We start from the raw sequence: 24222 nt of genomic DNA, 5'->3' as shown, positions 1-24222 counted from the left end.
CATTTGCGTTTGTGATGTCCACTGAGGTTAACCGTTTCCTTTGTTCCCTGCTCGCTGCGGAGGAAAGCTCCCATGTATTTTCAGGTTGAGGTACGCCGTGTTTACTTTAATCGCTGTTCCTCGGCGAGGCATGGTCGACCTGATGTTTATTTATAAGGAATTCAGGCTTCACTTGGAACTTTCATTCACCACATGAAAGCACTCGACTTGCTACTAATTTACCTTGAGGGACTTCAAAATTATCTGTCTGCACTGTCAGAACTCTTTTTTTGTGGCGGCAACTTGTCATCATCAAAAGATTTTCTGTAGGGTTTAATGAAAGCCCGGTGGATAGATGGGTTAATGTTATATTGTATAAACTCGAATACTGCATTTTGAACTTTGAACAACATGTTGTTGTGTTTTTGGCCTTGAATTGATGTCGGTTGCTTTTTGCTTTCATGATTTAGCTGTCACTGTTGCTTTTTAGCTCAGTATTACTGAGCTCACGTGTAAACAAGACCAGTGGGGAACGGAAGAGGAATGGAATAGCATTGAGAGTGATCTTGAATTTCCCTCGGCCATCGGTGCTGTTTTGCTTTACCGAGCACGTGTCACTCGGTGGAGCTTTGGTTATTTTCAACAGGAAACTATACACATTGAATGACTCGGGAATATCCAGCACCCAGCACTTAAACAGCTTTTTGACAAATTGCCATTCAGCAAACTTAATGTCCCACTTGTGTCAGGACCAAGGCTGCAGGGTTTTTTATTTTCCCGTTAGTCAATAGGTGAGCACTTCACCTGGTAATGCCTGTATAAATATATAAAATACTGTTATTTCATCCAAATTTATCCAAAGTTCAGATTTCTCCTCTTGGGGGAAGTTTTTGAGTGTAATGCTCTGCTGAGACCTCTGTCAAAAAAGGGAACTTGATCCCCCCGTGTGTGACACTGAGTAAACACTGTAGTAGCTCTACCCAAACAAATTTGCAGCACATGCATATGAAAATATTGCAACTGTGTCACCGGGGGTGTTAGCATTTTGTTTCATCTGCACCATTTGATTCCTTGTTCCTTGTTCCTCGTTCGCTCCTGCCTCTTTCACACTGTGTATATATTCTTTGTCAAGATAAGTAAACTCACTTTAGCGAGATGTCCTCCGTGGAACGACAGCAGGGGGGGGGGTTTCGGAGACGAAACCTTCCAACCGCCAGGACTCCGGTTAGATGTACATTAACCCCTCCGTTCTTTATCACGGAATCATAATCAGCCATTTGGAAGTGAGTCTATTTTCATGTGTGTGAGAAGCTGAGTGGATAACCTGTTGGCAGGCGGAGGACAGCACCGATCTCTCCTCACTCTAAATTGCAGGCAGGCATCCTTGCAAGCAACCCCACGTGAAGACCATTGAGTCCCATCAAGATAATCCCCAATAAAGAACGGCTTCACATTTAATCTTAGCTCACTTCTCGAATTTCTTACTTGATATAGTTTTTGGCAAGTGGCGTTTTAGTGCTGATGTCAGTTGGACAGTATCGGCGCATCTTTTGTTAAGCTCCCACTTGGCAGACGCAGATGCTTCTCAGCTTTTATAGTTGCAGCAAAGAAGAGAAAAAAACAAGTTCTAGTTTATGTATCTCATGATGTTTTCTTTTTTGTCTTTTTGTACCTCTTAAACTAATATTTTATATCTATGTGAATTTTTGTATTCTTTAGCTCAACTCAACATCAACTTTTTTGCATTAGATTGAAAAAATATATCTTAGTCTGCCACTGTCGAAACATGAAAACAGTACAACTGTTGTGTTGATTGGAGCCTTGATTCGAAACATGCCGCAAAGCACTGCATGCAGGAGAGTACGGGGGAAAATCTGACTGCAGTCATCGAAACATAAACAACTCTGGATAATGATACTGTGCAATTTGAAAGTAACTCACTTGCAAAATTGCATCTCAAGCTAATTTTATTCATCTGCTTATTGAAATAGAGAGAGCCGGGGTAAATCTGCCAACTTAATTGGCATCTGTGCCCCCCGCTGCTATTCGAAATAGTCATGCGAGAGTCCCAGAGCATCTATTAGTCAATTGGGTTATCTGTTACCTGTTGCATGGGCAATATATTTTCACTGCGCTTATATTGAAACATAAGCCCTGCCGATTTACCTGCGGGTAGCTGGGTTTGGATAAGGAGCTGTAGCGGCACTTCTCCAGCTCGTGGCCATCATTGCTTCAGTGTAGTTAAATCAGGCGCACTGCTCACAGCTCTGATCTATTTCTGTCAGCTCCTTGTTGACGGCTGCCGTACAGAGGTTGGTCGGCGTTGACCCGCTTTCAGTGCGGGTTGTGAACTCAGCAGCTGATCAAGTAGCGATGGACTAATTCATCAGGTTGAAAAAAACACATAATGACATATAGTGAAAACTGGTTTGATTGTGCTCTTTTAGTCACACATATGATACATTTCTAATTCCTCATCATCGCATACTGACTAGTGAGTAACGGATATACAAGGCCTACCGCGAACACAGTAAGCTATTCTTTGAGCCACGGGTGTTCTTTTTCTCTCAGCACCTCTTTACCATGGTAAATGTATGGCTTCCTCTTTCTTGAAAAAATCATTTTTCAGTATTACAGTTGGTATTCCGCCCCCAGTTTTTACTACGTGTAAATTGAATTTTAAATGGTCCGTTGCCCTCTCAACCTTTCATTAGGCAGAATTGATATTCTTGAGGAGGGAAAAAAAACGCATAATATATTATAATATACTAAAGCAAAAGTTGTACAAGCCTCATCGCCAGCTCACATAAATCACCGGTTTGAGCTCATCAGTAGCAGCATGGCTGTGTTTAGCAGCTTCGCACAGTTGAAATAATAACCTGGAGCAGACAGACGGCAGTCATTACCTTGCACACAGGCGCGGTGTCTACGTGTTGACGGAGGACTTCCACTAGACCGCCGTGTGGACGGACAGAGCCGGGACGCTCAGGCCGCCGTCAAAACCTCCGGCTCCCCGTCACCTAAGCTAATGACCTGCACCCTTGTTTACGCTCTCGAGTTCCTCTGTGACAAAGAGACATCCAGCAGCGACCTAAGACCCACGAGAGAGAAGAGAGAGCGAAAAAAAATGTGGTTTGTGGTGAGCCAAAAAAAAGAGAGAGAAGAGAGAGAGAGAGCATAACAAAAACAAGAGAGAGAGAAAGGGGGAGAAGAAAAGTGTGGGCCCCTTGGGGTGTGTGAGCAGAGCCTGGTCTTCCAGTGGACAGAGCTGCCATTTCATTGTCTTAAGTCTCACTGATACAATCTGGAGAGGGCTCTATTGCTTAAAGCTGTGAGTGAATGACATATGGGGAGCTGGTGTGAGGCACAACTCCCGCGTGCCTCCTCCAGACCCAAAGTCTTCCTGTGAGAGAGCACCGAGCGACTTCTCTGCTTTTTCAAACAGCAGCAGCAGCCTCCCTCTCCCTCCCTCATTCACTCCCTCGCTCCCTCCCTCCCTCCCTCTCCGCCGCTCTCTCACTCTCTCTCTTTTTTCCCTCTTCCTCAGACACTCACTAGTCACTGCCTGAAGCAGTAATCGCACAACTCTCTTTCTCACTGGGACCGGGTCTCCTGAGATACCGCGCGGGGCTCCATGGGTTCCCAACACCTAAAATGAAAAAGAAAAAGTAGTCTTGTAGTTTACACGTACTGAGCTATAGATCTCGACCAACATCCGAAGAAGTGTTTCACAAACTTTGCTGTCCGTTCTGCTGGACTGAACGATCTGTCTGTAGAAGATTTCTTTTTTTCTTTTTTCTTTTTTTTTAAAGAAGACATAAGGAGGGATAAACACACAGGGATTCAACCATAATTGTAGTGAGTATAATTTTTAATTTTCACTTAATGATTTATCTACTGGTTGTCTCGTCTTCATTTTTTTTTTAAATTCTGCGTATGTCAGTGTGTGTTTGTGTATGAGTGTGTGTGGAAATATGTCATTAATTTCATAGATTTGCATCAGCATTTAATTTAAGATTACATTTTTCCCAATTACAACATTTATGTCAACATAACACACAGCAGTTGGAGTAACAACTTAATTTCTGGACGTAACTGTAAATAATTGTGACTTAAAAAAACAACAACAACAACTATATAGAACTACATCTTTATTATTGCAAATATTCTAATACTGTAGAGCTATACACACATTAATGATAATTTTGAGAATAATATTACTAAAGAAAAAGGGTTTAGTGTCCACATGGTAAATGTAATTCATGCAACAAACAAACACTTTCTCTGGATGTTTTTTTTAAATTTTAAATTCAAGTGAAAGTAAATAAAACCCACATCCTGATAAAGACGTCAGTCTGCAAAATTAATTATTAAATCTTAAAATTTACAGCTGAAAATCATACTGTATTATACTGATAAGACATTGCATCCTAAAAATAATGTCATTCAAAATTTCCTTTACTTAAAATTTAAAACATTTTAAAAAACATTTTTTTAACTGCAAAAAAGTATCTACATCAGCTTAGAAAATATTATCATCAGGGTAGATTTATAAAATACAAACACAGGATCCTCATCTGCATTTGCCCAGTTGACATTTTTGATCAGGCGAGGAGAACGTGCATTCCCCGCAGGAGTCTCCTTTTCGACTGGCAGAACAAACAAAACAAGAGTTAACAGTTAAAGCAGTTGACATCCAGTGCCATCTGCTTCGGCCAGGAATGCAGCGAGGAGACCTGAGAGGCTCCCAGCGTCTCTGACCGAGACAACAGGCCTTGACTCCCCGGGCCACGCTGCGTCTCTCCGCTCGCCAGTGTTTCACGTGTAGCAGCGAGGATGACTCAGCCGCTATAATCACCAGCCTCCCTAATTGAAGGATGTTCTGCTTTTAATGTCGTGTGCATGATCACAGGCTTACATCGCAAGTCAGGGAATTATTGCACGCTGTGTGTGTGTGTGTGTGTGTGTGTGTGTGTTTGAAGGGCATTTTATCTCTCTGAAATTGTGATTTTTTTTCCCCCGTCCTCTGCCCTTTTTCATCTTCTAATTCCTGTCATTTTCAAACGCGTGCCCTTGTCGGTGTTTAGAAAAGGTGTGTGTGTTTGCAGATGAAAGAGAGGAAGTATAGAGAGGTTAGGAGAGACTATAGTGAGCCAGGCTGCTCGCGGAGTGGCCTTCGCCTCCATGTAGACAAACATGACAGAGTGTGTGTGTGTGTGTGTGTGTGTGTGTGTGTGTGTGTGTGTGTGTGTGTGTGTGTGTGTGTGACCGCCTGCTGCAGCCATTCACATCCACACAATAACCTTATTTATCCAATTAACAGATAATGAGCTGGGCTGATTCGAGGCCTGTTTACACTGTGTATTTGCTTTACACAGGCAAGAGATCAGGGTCCCTCTCTGCCCGGGCTGCGGAGCTTCATGCATGTGTAGAAGAAAGCATTGGTTCGACGGTGACAGTGGCATTGTTTGCCCAAGGCCTGATCTCTTCCGTATGGATGTGTTTAGCCGGCCCGAGCCCCTCGTCCTATTCTCTCCGGGAGGAGATTGGAAACGGTGAAAGACACAGAGGGCTAATTGATCCTGCCTCACTCGGCGAGGAAGACGCAGAAAATAGGTGACCTCCTATTAAGTAGCCCATGGTGGGCGAGTGTAGTGAGCAGGGGGTTGTTTACTAAATACTGCGGGTTGTTAGTTTGTTAACGCGCCACTGTTTGGATCTTAAGGATGTGGCTGAAAGAGCAGGAAATGAGCTTTAGAGATTTTCTGTTGATTGCCATTACAGGTCCTCAATCACTAATACCCACACGCGCATGTTTGTTTGTAAATAGCAATATGTTGACGTATAGAGCAAAGATAATTGGGAAGCTGCTGAGACTCAACAGAAATTGTATTTGTAGGGATTGAATTGTTTTGCAAACGTGCCCATAGTGCAACGCAAATGTTAAAATGCTTCTTTTTTAAAAATCACATTCTGCAATGTTAACAGGAGCCAAGCAATTTTAGAGTTTGGTTTGCATCCTGTCCTGCGTACATGGCAATTTTTCTTCCCATAATAGATCTCTGTCCTCAGATTTGAGAGAATTAGAATAACAAGTCACAGATATTAAAGTGATTTAGTCACGAGATTTGTCACTGCACTTCCTTTCATCTCTGTGCTGCAGAGCCTCCGTCGTTCCGCGGTGGTCTCGTTTGGTGGGCAGCTTGTGATAAAAAAACGTCCACCTTAAATCTTGGTTTGATGGCCCCTCAAAGGCGAAGCTGGCCTTCTGGAAATAATTTTGAAGGTTGAAGAGCACGGTATTAACAGATTTAATGTAGCCGTTGAGCGAATTGCACGGGGCACCGTGTCAGATTGAAACAAGCGCGAGGGGCGGATTGCACATGGACAAAACAACACATCTGTAAATAATTGTGCTTTTAATTATGCGCAAGTGCAAATTTTTCAATCGTGTGTGGAGCGCCATGTGCTTCCATAATTTGTCATCAGCCACATTTGTGTGCTGCCCTGAATATCCCACAACAGTATATCAGTACAAATAAATATGCCGAAATCAAAATGTAATGTTTTTATTTAAAAAAATTATATTTCTAGATGTTTTATTGTCTATGTTTAGTGCTAAAGTGACAATAAATATAAGCAAACACGTTCTCTTTTTTCCAGAATTTCAAATGTCCATTTTTTCTTTCAAATGAGCAGCAGCAGCAGCTGTCTTATCTAAATTTTCAAAAACAGAAAGAAAAAAAAAACACCAAGCTGTTGCATTTGTTGGCAACCCTCGTTTTGTCTGCCACGTACAGAGACATAAGTGAAGTGTAGAATTTTTGTAAACTGTGCCTAATTCCACTCACATCTGTGTCTAATTGTTGTCCGCATTTACATTCTTTGCAAGTGGATTTATTTTTCCTGGGCCACCATGTGGATTCAGCTGACCAGCTTAAGTGGGGATTAGCTGTTTTAAAGTTAGATTTTGATTAAAGCATTGTTTTTCAAAAAAGTTGTAACTCACAACACATGCCTTACGTAACTCTGCAAAATGTCAAGGCACTGTGGAGTTTACCCCTGTAAAAAAATAAAATCCATTAAAGATGACACAGGGCGGTGGAGAACGGGAAATAAACAAAGCGTGTTCACTCGTGTTGCTCTCGCAGTCACCTCTTCTGTTTGGTCATTTTTTATCGTTATCAATATGTGAAAAAAATGACTGTCAACCTAAACTTTTGCGGTGCATTTAACACCTTTCAGGTGAAAGTGGGTAAAAGCCATCGCCTTTACACTAAAACAGGTACATGCGGCACAAAAATGGAGAAGAAAATGATTTGTACCGGGTCGGACAGCCTGCATGCTGAGATGATCTGTGCTAGAAGCTCGGCCGACTATGTTTACCTTTGGAAACGCAGGTCTTGAAATAAGGAAAAGGGAAACAATAGGGGTCTGCAAACAGCCGTGAGTGAAGCGTGTTGTGGCACTTCTTTTCTTTTTTTCTCTCTCTCTCTCTCCCTCTCTCCTGATGACACTTCCACCGCTTCATCTCGCCGGGCTTTTGTTCTTGTTGGCTTCAAAGACCTGGCAGTTCAGGTTGAACTAAGAAGCACATCAAAGATGCCCCCCCCCCCCCTTTTTTTTTTCAAACAATAAATATTTAGCGTGGAAGCCGATTGGCTTGTTTTTGCTTTTAACCCCCCTCCCCCCTCCCCCATACCTTCTCCTTTCCCGTACTCCATGCAACCCCCCCTCCGGCCCCCACCTGGCTGGGTTCACCTGTTGGCAATGGCTAAGACACCAGCATGGTAATGGCTTCGCTGGCTTGCACTGCTAAACAGAGAAACCAGCCACTACACATACACACACACACACACACACACACACACACTCTCTCTCTCTTATACACTATACCACATCAACCCACCACAGAACTCTCTCCACAACTCTCCCCCCCCCCCTAAGCTCTGTGATCGCTGTTAATATGCTGTGGCAAAAAATGTGTTTCTCTTTCGTCTTTATGGCTTCTACCTCTGCGGACTTACTTTTCCATTTATATCTTTCTCTTCTTCTTTTTTTTTTTAACATCCCCTCTGCATATTTCAATATTGCGAAAATGCCAGGAGGAGGCACTGCTGTTGACCGTCGTGGTTTTTAAGAAAGTGAAAAATGAAATGTAATGGTTATTTTCTGAAAAGATGGCTGTGCCATAAGCAGTGGGAAGAGAAGGTGAATTGTAAAGCTGGAATGGTATTCATGAAGGCTTTGCCTTGGTGTGAAGACCAAACCCTGTTGAAAAAAAAATAAAAAGAAGGGAGAAAAAAAAAGCTTAAGACCATGCATGCAGCTCAGGTTACCCTGGCTCATGTAAACAGTCAGCTATTTAAAAAAAAAAAAAAATCATGCCAGTATTTAAAAAACAAAAACATCTTTATATGTCTTTATTTTTCCTGTTTCATGACCAGATGAATACATTTGACCTTCTTTTGGACTTCGTATTCCCAGTGTGGGCTGGAGTCGGGTCAAATATAGTGTTATAGTCGTGCGAAGTATATGGCACCGCTTGATGTTCAGAGCGAGACGAGCGGAGTGCGAGTGGACAGCGAAATGTAACTGTCAGCTAGAGGAGAGTAATAGAGGCATTCGTAGCGTCATAGGAAACATATGTGGCTCCATATGCTCTCTGTGTTCTTGTTTCCAGTCTCCTTCATTGTCTGAGATGCACCACTGGGCCTCTAAAGTGCCCTGCGTGCATGTGTGTGTGTGTGTGTGTGTGTGTGTGTGTGTGTGTGTGTGTGTGTGTGTGTGTGTGTGTGTGTGTGTGTGTGTGTGTGTGTGTGTGTGTGTGTGTGTGTGTGTGTGTGTGTGTGCATTTGCACCACTGATGTGGGGGCCTCTGATGTGCCCTGTGCATGACTGTGTGTACACATGCAGACATACAGGCGTGAGTTATGTGTCTCTGTGTGCTAAAACAAGAAAAAAAGAAGAAGACATAAGCATGAATTTTTCGTGTTGCCACAGGAAAAGAAAAGATTTATACAATGCCTGTGTTTGAGTGTGTACGCTATTCTGTTCCTGCGTTTTTCTGTCCACTGTGAACAGACCGTGAAGAGGGAAGTTGTGTGTAGTGCTGTGCTGTGGCCCCAGGCTGGGGCAGGCCCGTGGAAAGCAGCCCTGACGGTCATTAGGACCTGTCAGTTCGCCGGGACGGGGAGTGCTGATAAATTTCAGATAGTGTCAATTGCAGATGAAAGATCTGCCGAAGATGCTAGGGGTGTCACGCTTGACTTGTCTCTCCTCAACAAGTCCCGTCTTCCCCTCCCAGCAGCAGGCTCCCTTAAGAAGGGAAGCCGGCAGTTCTCTCCCACCCTCCGCTGCCCCTCAGCCTGCTCTCCCCAACCCCTCACCCCTCTGCCTACCTTCACTCCTTCACCCCCGCAACAGCCCCCCCACCCCCGCCCTCCCCTTACCCCACCCACCCCTTCCTGCTTACCTTGGCTAAGCAGCTTTGCATGTTGATTGGGGGAGGGCTAATCCAGTTTGCAGCTGTCGTAGACCAATGATGAATCACCTTTCCGTCATTTGGCCATGCTCCCCTTGCTCGGGGAGGAGGGAGGACCTGGCGGAGGAAACAACAGTGGAACAGGGCTGCAGCTCGGAGTGTGAGAGAGAGAGAGAGAGAGAGAGAGAGACAATGCGCGCCTCTGTTCCCCTGCTAGCCCCCTCTTCCTATTCTGCTCCAGAATAACAATAATGTTTTCTCAGACAAGCCTTTTTGTGTCAGGGATGGCTCTGGACTGTGACATTGGGCCGCAATAACAAGGAGTGACTTTGTTTTCTGCTGCGGCAGGTGGAGGCAGCATAAAGAGGGAGTGTGATTTGAGAGGACCCAGAGCCATCTAGGTGGAGGTAAGAGCCCAGTTGAGCCAGTGCCAGCAGCATCAGAGACATGCGGCTCTCTGCGTGGCACCAGAGTCAGACAGACTCTCAGGCACTCTTGCTAAACAACCTGTCAACTTCTCTCGGTCGACTGTTTTCTGATTTGAGATAGTGTTGGCAGCTAATGACGAGGAAAAAGTTTGGTGCGAAGGAGAAGGAAACAGGATTGGGTGTGAGATGTAGAAAAAAAACGTTAGTTTGCCTTCATGTATAGGCATTAAGTGCTGACTCTGTGCTGTCATACGCGTGGACGGTGTGATATTTTTAGGGGCAGAAGTAAATGAATATACCTTTGGGAAAGGAAAATGCAGCTTCCAGTATTGACGTCTGTGTGTGTGTGTGTGTGTGTGTGTGTGTGTGTGTGTGTGTGCGTGTGCGTGAAGAATATCTTGTATTTTTGTATCTTTTTTCATTTGTAATGTTATGCTGGAAAATTATATATTTCCCATCGATGATTAAATTGGTCTTTGACCACAAGACAGGGCTGCATTTTCTAAACTATATTGCAACGCATCACGATACCATAACATCATATAATCTTAAATACAGTAAATGTATATCGTAATTCAATCTTTTCGCCTCATAATTCTCGTTTTCTTCTCTCGCCATCTGATAGCACTCAAACTACTCAGAATGACTTGAGCATTTATCTTTGTGGCCTCGTGCAAGAGACCAATGTTTATCGATAGCAGAGATACCCGGAGCCCTGGAATATAATTGGAAATGGCAGCATAATGTACAAAACATTCTGTCCTAATTTCATTAACTAGCTGTTGCATTGGGAACAGTGGCAGAGACAAATGGGGCCTGCAGTCTGTGGCTGTGCTTTTCAAATCACTCGTGCCTCCTTTTATTCGACTTCATTGTCTCCTCGATCAGACCCTTTGAGCCCACAAATGAGAAGATAGAATAATGTTTTTAGTGGCGTGGTCTTTTGTATAAACACAGAAACAATTAAGGAGCTTGCCAGAGCAAACACATGCCTCATAGAGCTTCTCATCTGCCCATCACTGAGGCATGGGCTCTTATAATCAGGCAGAGTGCTGCACTTTTAACAGGCACATTAACCGTTTGCCTCAGACCAGCAAACATCTGTTAACAGTCTCCGATACCACACAAAACGATATACACTTAGGGCCATTTTTACTCCGAGATCCACCAGAGTAAACTGATAAAGTAAACTCTTTGTGTTTGCGTCATGTACGACGGGGAATTGTTGGGAAATTGCAGTAATAAGAGACAGTAAAAGTTGTCTTGTCAAAATGTTTCCTATTCATTTCATAGTTTGTAACGCCAGAGTTTTTATTTGTGTGTCTGTGCGTCACGTTTTGTCACGTATATAGTTTTCATTTTCACAAGCTCATTTTTACTTTATCATTTGGCATCATGTAAAAATATAAATATTTTAAATTGAATTGGAAAATATAAAATTTTTGTAAATTTTAGATTGTAAATGTAACTGTAATACAATATATTTTAAAACAGCAATAACTTTATTACTAAAGGTGTTTTTTTTTTTAAATTGTAGTATCCTAACCATTTTATTTATCTAAATCTGGACTTGTGGATTATACATATTGTGTACGCAGCATTGCGTAGCAGGGCTGTGTGTGTCCTCCATGAAACCAGAGCAACATGTGTAATTTGATTTGGTGTGTGTGTGCGTGCGTGCCTGTGTGTTGTCAGGTCTATGGAAATGCAGGATCTCGCCAGTCCTCACAGCCGAGTAAGTGGAAGCAGTGAATCTCCTAATGGTCCCAACCTCGACAACTCACACATCAATAACAATTCCATGACACCCAATGGCACTGAAGGTATGTCCTGCCACGCTTTACTTCTTCTCTCTGTCTTTTATGTAATTACTAATTATTAAAAAACGAACAGCTGAGAATTGTGATAGAAACTGCATTGTAACATTCAATATGAAACGGACTTTCTAATAAAGTCAGTAAAGCTCATGCAGTGTTCTTTAGATATTTTTTTTGGTGTGAATACGAAAATACTTTATGTATTTTGTAAATTACCGTTTTTGTTTTTACTATAAAATTGAATTAAACAGCCAGTAAAATAAGAGAGAGACTGCCCCTCACATTTGCTGGATTGCAGTGTATCGTATTGGCAATTTACCTTCCTGTCTTCTCTATCTTAGAAAACGTCAGTGCCTCTAGCAGTTGTTTTCCAGCGTCCATTAGCTGTTTGTCTAAGTAACCATGTAATTATTCAAAGCCTCCAGCATGGAAATGATGGTGTTTTGCATGAGGTTACTATTGTACATAGTTAGTTACTCAGGTGATTCACCTGTGCCTTAAATCTGAGCCTTTGTTTTTGAAGCAGTCGTGCCCATGTCACAAACCAACGAGTCATTAAAAAACGACCCCCCCATTGTCACGTAATCTTTGGGTTAGTCTGTGTTTTTTTGTCTTTTTTTCCAAATATATATATATGTAGGACACAGGGCCCGTAGACATGGTGCCGACTGTCATGTGTCCCTTTGCCGTTCTTTCTTTCCCATAGGTGATAACATCACAATGCTTACCACTGCAGACTGGTTGTTAGGTTCTAACTCACAGTCCGCTGCAGGTTTGTCTACTCTCGGTGACACAATGAAAGGACAATACTTGGTGTTTCCCCCCCTCCCCAACTCAGCTGAGAGCAGGAATGAAAGGACTCCTTGCAGTTTAACCCTTTTTAAACACATACCATTGAATTTGTCCCAAAAATATATACGATTTATCAGCTGCAAAATTCTATGTCACCTCAACTATTGTGCCTTTCATTCAGAGACTCTCTGGTATTTGCTGTCCTTGTTGTTGTGTTCTGTTTTTTAAGCATGGTCTGACACCACTGGATTTTGAGTCCGTTGTTAATGAATGTTCAGATTGTGAAGTTGCATACTGCGCATTTTGCTTTCATTTGAACATCCCACACCATCTACTGAACACAGTGGTTATCGTGTGCTCCGTGCACTGAGTGTGTGCTGGTTTATGCATGCACCTTACCACTATTTTCCATCGGTGTGTTGTCTCCTCGTCAACATATGTTTCTGCGCTGAACGTGCATAGCAGAAACATGTAAAACATGACAGCAAATGGCTTCTTCAACCGTCACAGATTCCACAGAGCATGACTCCCCTTACCCACATTGTCAATTTGTTTAGCCCAAAGAAAAAAAGAAAAAAAAGCCCCAGACCGCTTGAAGTGAAATGGTTTGACTCTAAAAGATTCCTGAGCTGTCAGATAGCTGTGACTTCGTCTTTGCAGATCCATCGCTGAGCTGTATAATGGATTCAAGGTCAAACAGCGTTTGCTACACCCTTAAACAGATTTTATACGCTATACATTTCCTTGACATTTCAATTGTACTTCTTTTTTTTTATCGCTGACTCTTAACACACATCCACAGTATATTTTATTTCATGCTAAATTTAAGTGCTGATAAGCCAGTCATTTATCATTGAATAAAAGTGGTAACATTAGGATTTTATTATCTTATTTGTAATGTCAGATTAGATTATTATTTATGTTGCTCTTGCAAAGTAGTTAAAATGCATTTTTGAAATAAATTAATAAACTTTACATTGGAAATGTCTCCAGGTCGACAGATAAGAATCAGCGATAAAGATAAAGTCTCTTGAGTCGTCAGATAAATCCCTTCCAAAAGAATTAAAAATATACAAAACATTTAAACAATTATATATGTAATATCTATGATGCATCTAAATGTGCTTACATTAATATAAATACTATTGAAGAGGTTTTTGACTACTTTGCCCCACCTGTGCATTTTGTTTTTATTTTGCACTGATTTGTTTTCAAAACTTGATTTTGTGAATGTGAAAATCTGGAAGGCTGATGTGGTTCGACAGGAATGTGATCCTCGTCTTTTTTTCTTTTTTGTCTTTTTTTCCCCCCAGACATTGATTTGGTGCATTTGGTGACAATTGGCTTCTTTGTTTGCAGTTAAAACCGAGCCAATGAGCAGCAGCGAAATCGTCACCTCAGTAGCAGACACCTCTCTAGACAGCTTCTCAGGATCAGGTGAGTGGGGAGGACACACACACACACACACACACACACACACACAGCTGCAGAACTGATTAGTGGGAGATGAGCCGAGAGATGGGTGACTGATAAGCCGGGCCTCAGGAAGTGTCCCTGCAGGCCAATATAGCATGTGTGTCTATGTGTGAGTGTTTAAGGACAAGAGACTCTACCTTTCCTTTGTCAGCACATATATATGCTGTGCTTGTGTGTGTGTGTGTGTGTGTCTGTGTGTGTGTGTGTGTGTGTGTGTGTTAACACTGCTCTGCCGGTTCCCATGCCAGTGAGGACTGAATTATGACCTGTAATGCGCTGAGCCGGTCCATCCAGTGGAGTGACATGGCGTCCCAGTGGCCCTCGCTCTCCACGGGCTGTTACCCTATCACCCTGTTAGAGCCAGGGTTTTGACACCCTCCTCTCTGCACGGGAACATCAGACAGACAGACACACACACACACACACACACACACACACACATTCAGCCTACATTACCCTTTTTACAAGACTAAGCCAATTTAGTGTAAGGAGCATCATTATAAGAATCATGAAAAGAAATAATAACTGATGTGATCATTTTTTCACATATTTTTTTTTCCCCCACCGTGAGTGGTATCTATGTCAACCAGCAGCTCTATGTTACCTTTTTTTATAAACCTTTATTAATAGTATTGAATCCAACTTCGCATGGTATTATCTTGCTGCTAATTTTCCTGTTTTTCCTTAACTGTTTAACTAAGCACCTGATACGTTAACACAAGAAGTGCATAAATCACTGGCATACCTTTTTGACTGTGACAGTATTAATGAAATTTAGTAATTGTACACCCCATATCCTCCGCGGGGAAACCCAGAGCTCCGTTCAGAAGAGCAGGTTTTTGTCCAGTGGCAGGTGCTGCCGATGTGGGAAAAGTGTTCAATATTAATAACGTGTGTGAGGGGTTACAGCATACAGTTACATACAGTCAGCGCCCCCCCGCAACCAAATCCCATATTTTACACGTCATGACCAATTAGACAGATGTTTCAGAACTGTGCCACTCCTGCTGCAGTTAGACACCCAGCGCTTTGGATCCATGAAAAGCGCTTTATAAATCAAATATATCATTATTATTATTATTAAAACAGATTTTTGCCGGTCGGAATTGTTCTGGAATTGTTTTTATTTAAAGTTTTTAATTAATTGTATATTTTTTTTAAACATAGATGTTTTATCAAATATTCTCGGTCAGACTTCCATTGGTTGTGTTTTATTGCAATTGTAGATATTATTTGAAATCAATTATATCCAAATTTGAAACCATTTAAAATGTTGATTCAATTTAAACCAATAATGGTGCTTTTAAATTCCAAGCATCCAGTCGGTAGCTTGTAACTCTAGCACGTGTCTCGGATCTCGTCTATTTTAGGAAATTTAAAATATGTTCATGTAGATTTTATTTTCCTTTTCCCCAAAATTCATGTGTAAAATGTTGGATTCGAAGCCTGCAATTAACACTGAGAACACTCATGTGAATTTGAGTTTTATTAAAGATTTTACTTAAAAGAGGTCTTTTTTTAAGGGTTTGAAAAAACCCTGCGTGTTACATGACTATCGCTGCAGACCCAAAACAAGTTTTCCACTTTGAGCTATTTGTGGCTGAGCCTTTCACAAGTCAACCTCACCATGGAACCACACAGTCATATGCTTAATGAAGGAATGATTATGTAGTAGCACTCATTACCTGCAATCAGTGATGTCACTTCCAATGTGGTTGTGGCTTGAAAAGGCCAGGGCAACTGCAGCCACCGGCTGAGGCTGATTCCAACTCTCCTCTGTGTGTCAGTGTGTGCGTGTGTGTGTGTGTGTGTTTACACCAGCGGTCGCCATAGAAGCCCAGAAAAATCTCAGAGATACGCTGGTCAGCAGAAAAAAACCTGATGTTCTTACCTGATTATTTTTGCTTCATTATTGCTCCCCGGTTTTCAACCTTAAATAAGGTTAGCGAAATAAATAGAGTAATGCAATGTAATTACTGTTTCCTTGGAATCCAGAAGTCCTATTGGCAAAAGATAATATTTACCTTATTTAATGTTTAAATATGTGCTTGCCTCTCTTCTTTTTGACTCTCCTCAGCTATTGGAACCAGTGGCTTCAGCCCAAGACAAACGCACCAGTTCTCTCCACAGATTTACCCTTCCAAGTAAGGCTTCTCTTATTTTTGTTTGAAAAATAAGCAGCATCCAACTTCATTTGGATCTTTAATTAGATCCTCCTGTCAGATCGGGGGGGGGGGGGGGGGGGGGGGGGGGTTCTCCACTGTCTTTGTTTGCCGGGATGTCTGCAGCTCGTGCACCCTGAAATCTCTTGTAATTATCATCTTGCAAAAATTTCCTTTGCCATTTGTTGTTCTTTCACCATGTATATGCGCTGCGCGATTGCTATCCGTCTCGCAGCTTGGCCCGTGTTTAGAATGAGGTAGCACAATCACAAGGAATTTGTCGGTTAGCGGTGTGTGTGCGTTTCCCCGCTCACTTTTGTCTTTTGTTTCTTTCCCCCCTCAAACAGCAGAACGTATCCGCATATTCTTCCTACCCCCTCATCCCAAAATATGGCTGCGTATGGGCAGACGCAGTACACCACAGGAATGCAGCAGGCCGCAGCTTATGCTAGCTACCCCCAGCCTGGCCAGCCGTACGGCATCCCAGCTTATGGTAAGATTCTTCGAAAACAACTCATAAACATCATTTTCTCTTGCAAAACACCCCTGATAACAACGGTACTGTCCTGTAAATCGAATGCATGCACAGACAGAAATTTGTTGCTTTTCCTTCCCTAAGGTCAGGCCCAAGACTTTGCTCATGAGAAACCATGTTCCCACAGCTCCTCCACTAAAGCAGGGCCAGGGGAGATGTAGAGTTCTTGTTTGGTGCCTGCATGTTCTCCTCCACTGCAACAAAGCGGAATTCGCTTGTCGAGCTGTTCAGATAGATCTGAAAGATTAACGATATAAATCTGAAAACAAAAACTGGTTTCTTCTGGCACTGCAGTACATGGCTCACTGTGGGCTTTATTTGTCCAAAGTCTTCGGAGTGTTTTCACCCAAGAAGACTCTCCAATATGTGGAGGAATTCACTCTGTTTATTTGAATGGAGCCCTACAACCTACCGTTGCACAGAAACTGCATCGTGACTGATTCAGTGTAAGCAGTGGCCGGTTTAGCTCAGCAAAACAAGCAGAACGTTTTATTACTTGCATCTTTTCACAGATGACTTATCTGACATGATGATAATAATTATATGAGATGAGAACATAAAGTCAAACATACTTTTTTGGTTTTACAGTCATGTAGACAACTCCTTTGCAGTCTTGACAGCACCCAGTGCAAGATAGTATTTCTAAACAACTGATGATAGTAAAAATTCTTTAATCAGATAATCAGCGCTTGTCCATTGTGATCAGTGTGTTATGCTAGACAGACAGAGGCCAATGACCAGTTTGATTTAAAAAAAAATGTGTGATGATTGTTGTCTGTGCATCAAACCGATCTGGTGTCACTAACTGATTTAGGTCCATTGTGGGCAGGCATAAAGACGGAGGGGGGTCTGAGCCAGTCCCAATCCCCGGGACAGACGGGCTTCCTGAGCTACGGCTCTGGCTTCACCACGCCGCAGACAGGACAGGCCCCCTACAGCTACCAGATGCAGGGTGAGGACATCTTTGTCAATCCGTCATCATTTTCTCTGGGCAATGCTCATAAATCAGTCTGGGTCTCGAAAATGCTGCGTGAGATGCAGTCACTCTTTCATAAAACTGACGTGTTTGCAGCAAAATAGTTGAAATGCCTCACATCATGATCGGTCTATAAAACTGCGAGGCAGATTGTGATTCACCACTGATCTAAAAATACCTTGCTTTGGTGGAAATCTGGTTTCCAGTGTGTGTTTTTTTTCTTTCGTTTAGACCTGCCTTCTTCTGTGTGTCTATTCTCAGCCTAGCACAGATAAAGTTTGTTCTGCTCTTTCCAAAAGATCAGCAAATATGGGTCTCTGTCCCCGGTTTTAATAGCATGCAGAGCCAGACTGATTCACAGCACGGCCCTCGCTTTCACCCTAGAAGATGGTTGCATCCCAGCAGTCGTTATATGCAGCCGCAGCGGCGGCCTGCCTCTCCTCTCCTCTTAAAAGAATCAACACAGATGGAAAAATGGCAGGCGCTTAGGAGGCACCAGCCATGTCCCCCACTCCCCAGCCTTTGTTTTTTTTTTTCTCCCTGTGATCATATTTGTATTTGTTTAAGAGCTGAGACTGTCGAGATTTACGGCCTTGAAACCGATAAAAATGAGTTGTTGAGCCTGCACTCCCCCTCTTTTTTCCCTTTCCCTGTCCAGTCTTTCAGCTGGTTTAAGTGCAGATCAGGCCTCCTGCCATGTAGCGTTTCTATTCTTCCCCTTTGTATTGGTTCAAAAAAGCACTCCACTTCGCTGACAGCACCTGCGCCGGGCCAGGACGGTTAGTGAAGTCTCTGTGTTCTCTCCTGTAATATCGAACGTGTGACAGTAGAAACATCTCCACATGTTGTCGAAAAATCCTCCAGAGCATCTCACAATAAATAACGCCAGCTCAGCAGCAGATGTGGCGCGGCGAAGCCTCTTTTCCACGCCTCTTAACCAAATACAGCCGGCCACAACCAGAGTTTTTGCAGCGTGCATCGGAGCCCCTGGAAAAGGGAGAGGCAGAGAGAGAGGGAGAGAGAGAGAGGGAGAGGGAAGGAAAGGGAACAAGAGACGGAGCATATGCGGCAGAATGCGCAAGCTGCTATCCTGCGTTTAGTGGTTTAACTCACGATGACAGTATTATGTGCCCATTCATCTTCTAAGTATTATGCTCTTACTCTGTCTCTCTCTTTCCCTCAGTCTATATCCGCCTCTCCCTCACTCTCTCCTGCTATCTCGGATGCCCCACGTAGCATTAGATGCGTCAGTAATTGACAGCCTTGTTTGATGACAGATAGACCACTATTCTGGCTCTGGCCACTCTAACTTTGGTTCTGGCCCTCTGCCACACCATCAGCATTGCGCTCTCTCTCTATCGCCTATTGATCTGCTTCGTCGAGGTGCCTCGGGCCTGGATGTCCCAACCAAAAAACTATCTTTCCAAATCTGATACTCCCCCCTCCCTGTGTGTGTCCCTGCCACCAGCCTGTAGCCAGCTGTCAAGGCGGTGGTCGATTAGATTCATGTTTTTTTTCTCCTTGCTTGCCTGTCTGATGCCATGGTGCTTTGTGCCGGTAAGAATGTCGTGGCCCCAACTCGTGAAGGTGAGAAGGGCATTTTTGAAAGTGTTTGTTAGTCAGAAAAAAGCCTAAAACATCTGAGCTGTGCAAAGAAACTATGCGATTGTGCTTATGGTGGGACTGAGCAGATGCTAATTAGGTGACTAATTGGATTCCAGCGTTCTGTCCCAGTGGCGGTGCACGCTGAAGAAGCTGAAGCCTTGGTCGCCTTTTTTAAAAGGAGAAGCCCCATCTGGACTTGATAGTCTTATTCCCAAGTGGGGCATACAAACTTCTGCTACAAATATTGTGCCCTGATGATAGACATAGCCCACGGCTAGGGGACTGATCAAGCAGAGCAAATGGACTTCCAATTGTGGAGCCAGAAGGCAGGAGGGAAGGAGGAGAGGAGGGAGGGGACGATGTCTGGTCTTGAGTGAGTGAACTAACTGGAGCAGGACAGGGGGGAGGGAGAGAAAACATGCCCCCCAGGGAAACCAAGACCCCTTCCTTCTCCCCCTACCATAACCTGCACCACCACTCCCAACAGCACAGGCTCATTCTCACTCGGTTAGCAGGGGTCCCCTCGGCTTTTATGTGGCTCCTTGTTCTCCTCGGAGCAACCCCTCAGACCCTGCCAGTGAGAGCTTTTACGACTGTTTGAACTGTGCATTGGGCTAATTTGTTGTCCTTCACAGCATTACTGCTCCTTCACTCTGTCTTTTTGTTCTGTTGGACTTTCACTCGATGTTGAACTTTCTGCGGAGAATGCAAAAGTTTTAAAGCCCCCCCTCGCCCCCCGCAGGCCTTGAAATATCAAACAAAATAACAAAGAGAGAGAACCGTTCTGAGGCCAGGATGAAAAACATTGGTCAAAAAATCTGCTGTGTGTGTAACTGCTGGAAGCAGAGAGCGAGCAACTGCACAAATAATTAGTGGATCCCGGTAATCTCGGGAGCTTGGGGCGTGTTTGTTTCTCTTTTTTAAGCCACAGTGCTTAGCTGACTGACAGGGCAAAACACTGCACCACGTCTAATTTTTTTTCTGTGCTTTCGTCCATACGGTACCCTTCATGTCAGCCCCCCCATCCCCCTGATTTCCCCCCCCCCCCCCCCCCCCCCCCCCCCCCCGTCCTGAAAGCTGCTTCACGTTTGTCACGGTGTGGGAGGGCCCTCCTGATGGGGCCAATGACCAGAGGATGAAAGGAACTCACTGTGTTTGTCTCTGGGAACAAAGGTGTAATTACGCCCCCATTTAGGAACAGTAAATTTATCTCCCCCTTTCACTGAAGGAATGGTATAATCTCTGGCTACAGGAGGATCACTGTGGTGATAGGTGAAGAAGCTGTTTAAAAGGTTGCCGTGGCAGCACTGATTCATGTCCACCTCGGGCGTATGGAGTAAATCTACACCTCTGTGTGGATAGAAATGAGTAATAAAGCACAGCTGTCATATTTCCAAAGGTTTTTGGAATTGCTGACGCAGATATTTATTTTGAATAAAGAATTTGTAATAAAATTCATGCACCTAACAACTCCCCATAACATTTCTGTTGTTGTTGTTTTAAATGCATGGTTATATATCTCATTATTGGAATGCAGAAGAATGTGCATATACAAAGATGCAATGTGCATATACAAAGCTGGAAGACGACTTCCACTCCTACGGCAGTTTTTCTTTTCTTTTACCTTTTTCATTTGAATATAGGCAAAATGAAAGCAACTTTTATGCATTAGATTTAGATATAGAAGAGTGGAATACACAAATGAAAACATGAAGGGTCTTTAGTAAAAATGTAAATATTTTAAAATAGCAAAACATTATTTTTGGAGATCGTTGAACGATCACGATTTCAGGAATGAGCACAATAATTGGGAACATTTTCGCTTTAATATACACAGCTCTCTGAAGTCCCCTGTGAGCTGCTCATCCTGCTGTTCTCTGGGCTGACGTGACAGTACAGGTGGATGGTCACCGAGGGGAGAAGTCGTGCCCTGAATGTCATGTGTATTATTAAGCCATTAGACACCATCAACTCCTGTGAATGATGGTCATTTCCCCGGAGGCCCATCATTTGAGCACGTGTAGAGAAGAACATACATATTAATTTGGAGCTGGGGCGACTCACTCTGACCTCAGCTGTCCTCCATCATGCGTCTCTGTCTCTCTACACTGTCTGTGCGCCCCCCCCCCCCCCCCCCCCCCCCCCCCCCAACTCAAACCATTTCCCATTTCCACCCCCACCTGCCCAACGCCAACCTTCGCCACACAACAGCCGCTTGTGTTCCTCACATTGTGCGAGCTTGGAGAGCAGGTCCTGTCCGTCCCTCGCCCTTCTCCGCCCCGCGCTCCCCCCGTCATTCATCGGGCCTGATCCAATCACTGATAACAAAGGAAGAGGAGAAAGATAAGGGAGCCCCCTCAGGCCTCCCTCTGTTCACCACCTCAAATAGCTCTCTCACAAAAGACAAACATTTTTTCCCCCCTAACAAGGTGTTGTTTTATTTCTGCCACCGCACTGCTTTTCTGTACCACAGATTTAATCATCTGTTGATATAATATGGTGTACACATAACTCAAACTTCTACTATGTTGCTCCCTAAAGGTGGAACTTTTACAACAACTTCCGGACTGTACGCAGGAAACAACTCCCTGACGAATTCGACTGGCTTCAACAGCACACAACAGGTAGCCGTGAACTTCCTCCTCATATCTGTTCTATGTCTTTGATCTGGAATCCGTACGCAGCCATCGGTTTATGTAACTTTGAATTGCAGACCTTTTCCCAGCCGGGGAAATCTTCATGAAACATGCACACTCAATATGTTACATCTCATCCATGACATATTTGAACATAAATCACTCAGGCTGTCCGAGGCTTTGCATGTCGAATCACCCACTGCACCTTCTTCCCACACATATGTATTATGCCACAGAAGAAAGGAATAAGAAAAAGAAGACAAGATAGATCATTGTCCAGATGTAGGACGGGGCAGACATGTGTTTGCGTTTACATTTTGGAATCTGCACTGTAAAGTAGCAACACCGGTGCAGGGCATATCTCACGTTACTCTGCCAAATCTCCTACTTCTCCTCCTCAACTTCGCTCTCTCGCGTCTCTCTTCGCCGCTGACATTGTGATCAGAATGTTTCATCAAACACTAGGCTGTGCCCGTTTTTTTCTTTCATCTCTCATTTATTTTAATGCCCTCGCACCAGAGACCTCAAGGTGGTCAAAGGTCAAGGTCACTGTTACCTCACGTCTGTCCAGTTCTTCAACGCCTGGACACACAAATGTCCACTTGGACTCAAACATAAACTGATTTAGAATTTAACTTAACTACTTATTTTCAGGTTGGCCTTCTATTCATCCCATTGATGATTAAAATCTAAGGGTTAAAGTCATTTAATACATTTCATAGTAAATAGCCTTAATTAAAGTCTTTGATATATACATGAGTCTGGATAGACATGGATGTAAACTGTAACTTGACTGTTTGGCGGAAGGTTGTAATTCTAGTTCTCCTCTCGCCTTACCTTGATCCAAACGTAACCTACCTTTTCCCCCCATTTTCTGCACAGGACTACCCGAGTTATCCAGCCTTCGGCCAGGGCCAGTATGCTCAGTATTACAACAGTTCCCCCTACACCTCACCCTACATGACAAGTAACAACACCAGTCCCAGCACACCCTCCACCACCACCACCTATACCCTGCAGGAGCCACCCACTGCCATCACCAGCCAGGCCCTGACAGACAACCCTGCAGGTAGGAACCAGACCGCGTACTGACTGGCTTCCCTGTGTGACCTGAACATCGGGAGTTTGATCCTGAGTTCATCCCTCGTCTCTTTTCTTCTTGTATCTGATTGTAGATTGTATCTTCATAAGTCACTCAAACCTTTATGATTGCATTTGAATTTGTCATCAATCAACACTGAGTACATCACGCTCTAACTAAACATAGTTTCATACGCACTCATCCAGTTCAAATAAATGACATCTTTGATTTTTCTAGCTGATATATTCTTCCTCTATGTATGGAGCACAATAGGTTTTAGTCTGTGCTCTGCATCTGATTTATGACGTGTTAGTTACCTGTAGGCCTTCTCATTCCCTAACTAATGTCCCAGGAAGACGTCTGTCCTGCATCAAGACAAACGGTCACTCAAATTTTTTTGCTAAAAGCAAACAATAGCTCATCTTTTTTCTCGTCTTTTTATACTCGCCTTCTCCTTCCTCCTTTCCTTCCTCTCAGTGGAGTACAGTACCATCCACAGTCCATCAACCCCCATTAAAGATTCAGATTCGGATCGATTGCGCCGGGCCTCGGATGGAAAGTCACGTGGCCGGGGGAGAAGGAATAACAACCCATCACCGCCGCCCGACTCTGACCTTGAGGTAGGGTGAGCACGCTACCTTGGCGACAGACTGCCTCGCCCTGTCTGTGGCACACGGACACTAATCTACTTGCTATATGGCTGCCATGCCGGCTTTAACACTTGATGGGCATTAATACTTAAAGATTTGATTCCTTAACTGTATTATTAATGCACTGTGGAATATATGACATCACTAAACACATCTTATATAAAGTTCTCGTGTATACCTCATTCATTTATAATAGGGCCTGTGAATAAGTGAATAATATATGTATATTCTAGTCATTAAAAATTGGACACTAGCTGTGGCTAACAATGGCGCTGCTGCACCATGAGCCGTTAAACACTTTGATAGTGGCCATATGTCAAAATAAACTGATTCAGGAGGCTCTTCATTAATATGATATGAATTTGAACGAGGTTAATAGCGCCCCATTATAGCGCTGACATCATGGCATGTTAACATATCTAGTTAATTAGTTTGTCACTATTGATTACTCTAATGTAAAGGGCAAGGGCAGGAGAGCGTCGTGGTGGGGCGAGGGGAGCGGTGTTGCGGTGACCAGCCCAAGCAAATGGATCTCGGTCCCCGTGGCGCACAAACACACGCTCCTGGCCTATTGACCAGGAGGATCACCTTGCAGTCCTAC

At 43.5% G+C, this 24222-nt stretch overlaps 1 protein-coding gene across 10 annotated transcripts in view; it reads left to right on the top strand.

Annotated features, from left to right (window-relative positions):
- The window catches only part of eya1 (EYA transcriptional coactivator and phosphatase 1), a 63428-nt gene that overhangs the window by 19363 nt on the left and 19843 nt on the right, over positions 1–24222 (top strand). The window contains exons 1-11 of one of the 10 annotated variants that reach the window (XM_035619525.2): positions 3516–3837; positions 9812–9870; positions 11587–11714; positions 12415–12480; positions 13860–13937; positions 16054–16120; positions 16486–16631; positions 17488–17625; positions 21796–21878; positions 22773–22959; positions 23449–23591. In XM_035619525.2, coding sequence (XP_035475418.1) covers positions 11591–11714; positions 12415–12480; positions 13860–13937; positions 16054–16120; positions 16486–16631; positions 17488–17625; positions 21796–21878; positions 22773–22959; positions 23449–23591 — 1032 coding nt within the window. In that variant the 5' untranslated portion in view covers positions 3516–3837; positions 9812–9870; positions 11587–11590. Of the gene's footprint in view, positions 1–3515; positions 3838–9486; positions 9871–11586; positions 11715–12414; positions 12481–13813; positions 13938–16053; positions 16121–16485; positions 16632–17487; positions 17626–21795; positions 21879–22772; positions 22960–23448; positions 23592–24222 lie in introns of those variants that run through there. The other 9 variants (XM_035619523.2, XM_035619524.2, XM_035619522.2 and 6 more) reach the window with 9 other exon arrangements.

Source organism: Scophthalmus maximus, chromosome 21 (assembly GCF_022379125.1).
Source record: "Scophthalmus maximus strain ysfricsl-2021 chromosome 21, ASM2237912v1, whole genome shotgun sequence".
NCBI classification, from domain to species: Eukaryota; Metazoa; Chordata; class Actinopteri; order Pleuronectiformes; family Scophthalmidae; genus Scophthalmus; species Scophthalmus maximus.
Note: the sequence above shows the minus strand (reverse complement) of the source record. Positions and strands in the feature narration are given on the sequence as shown.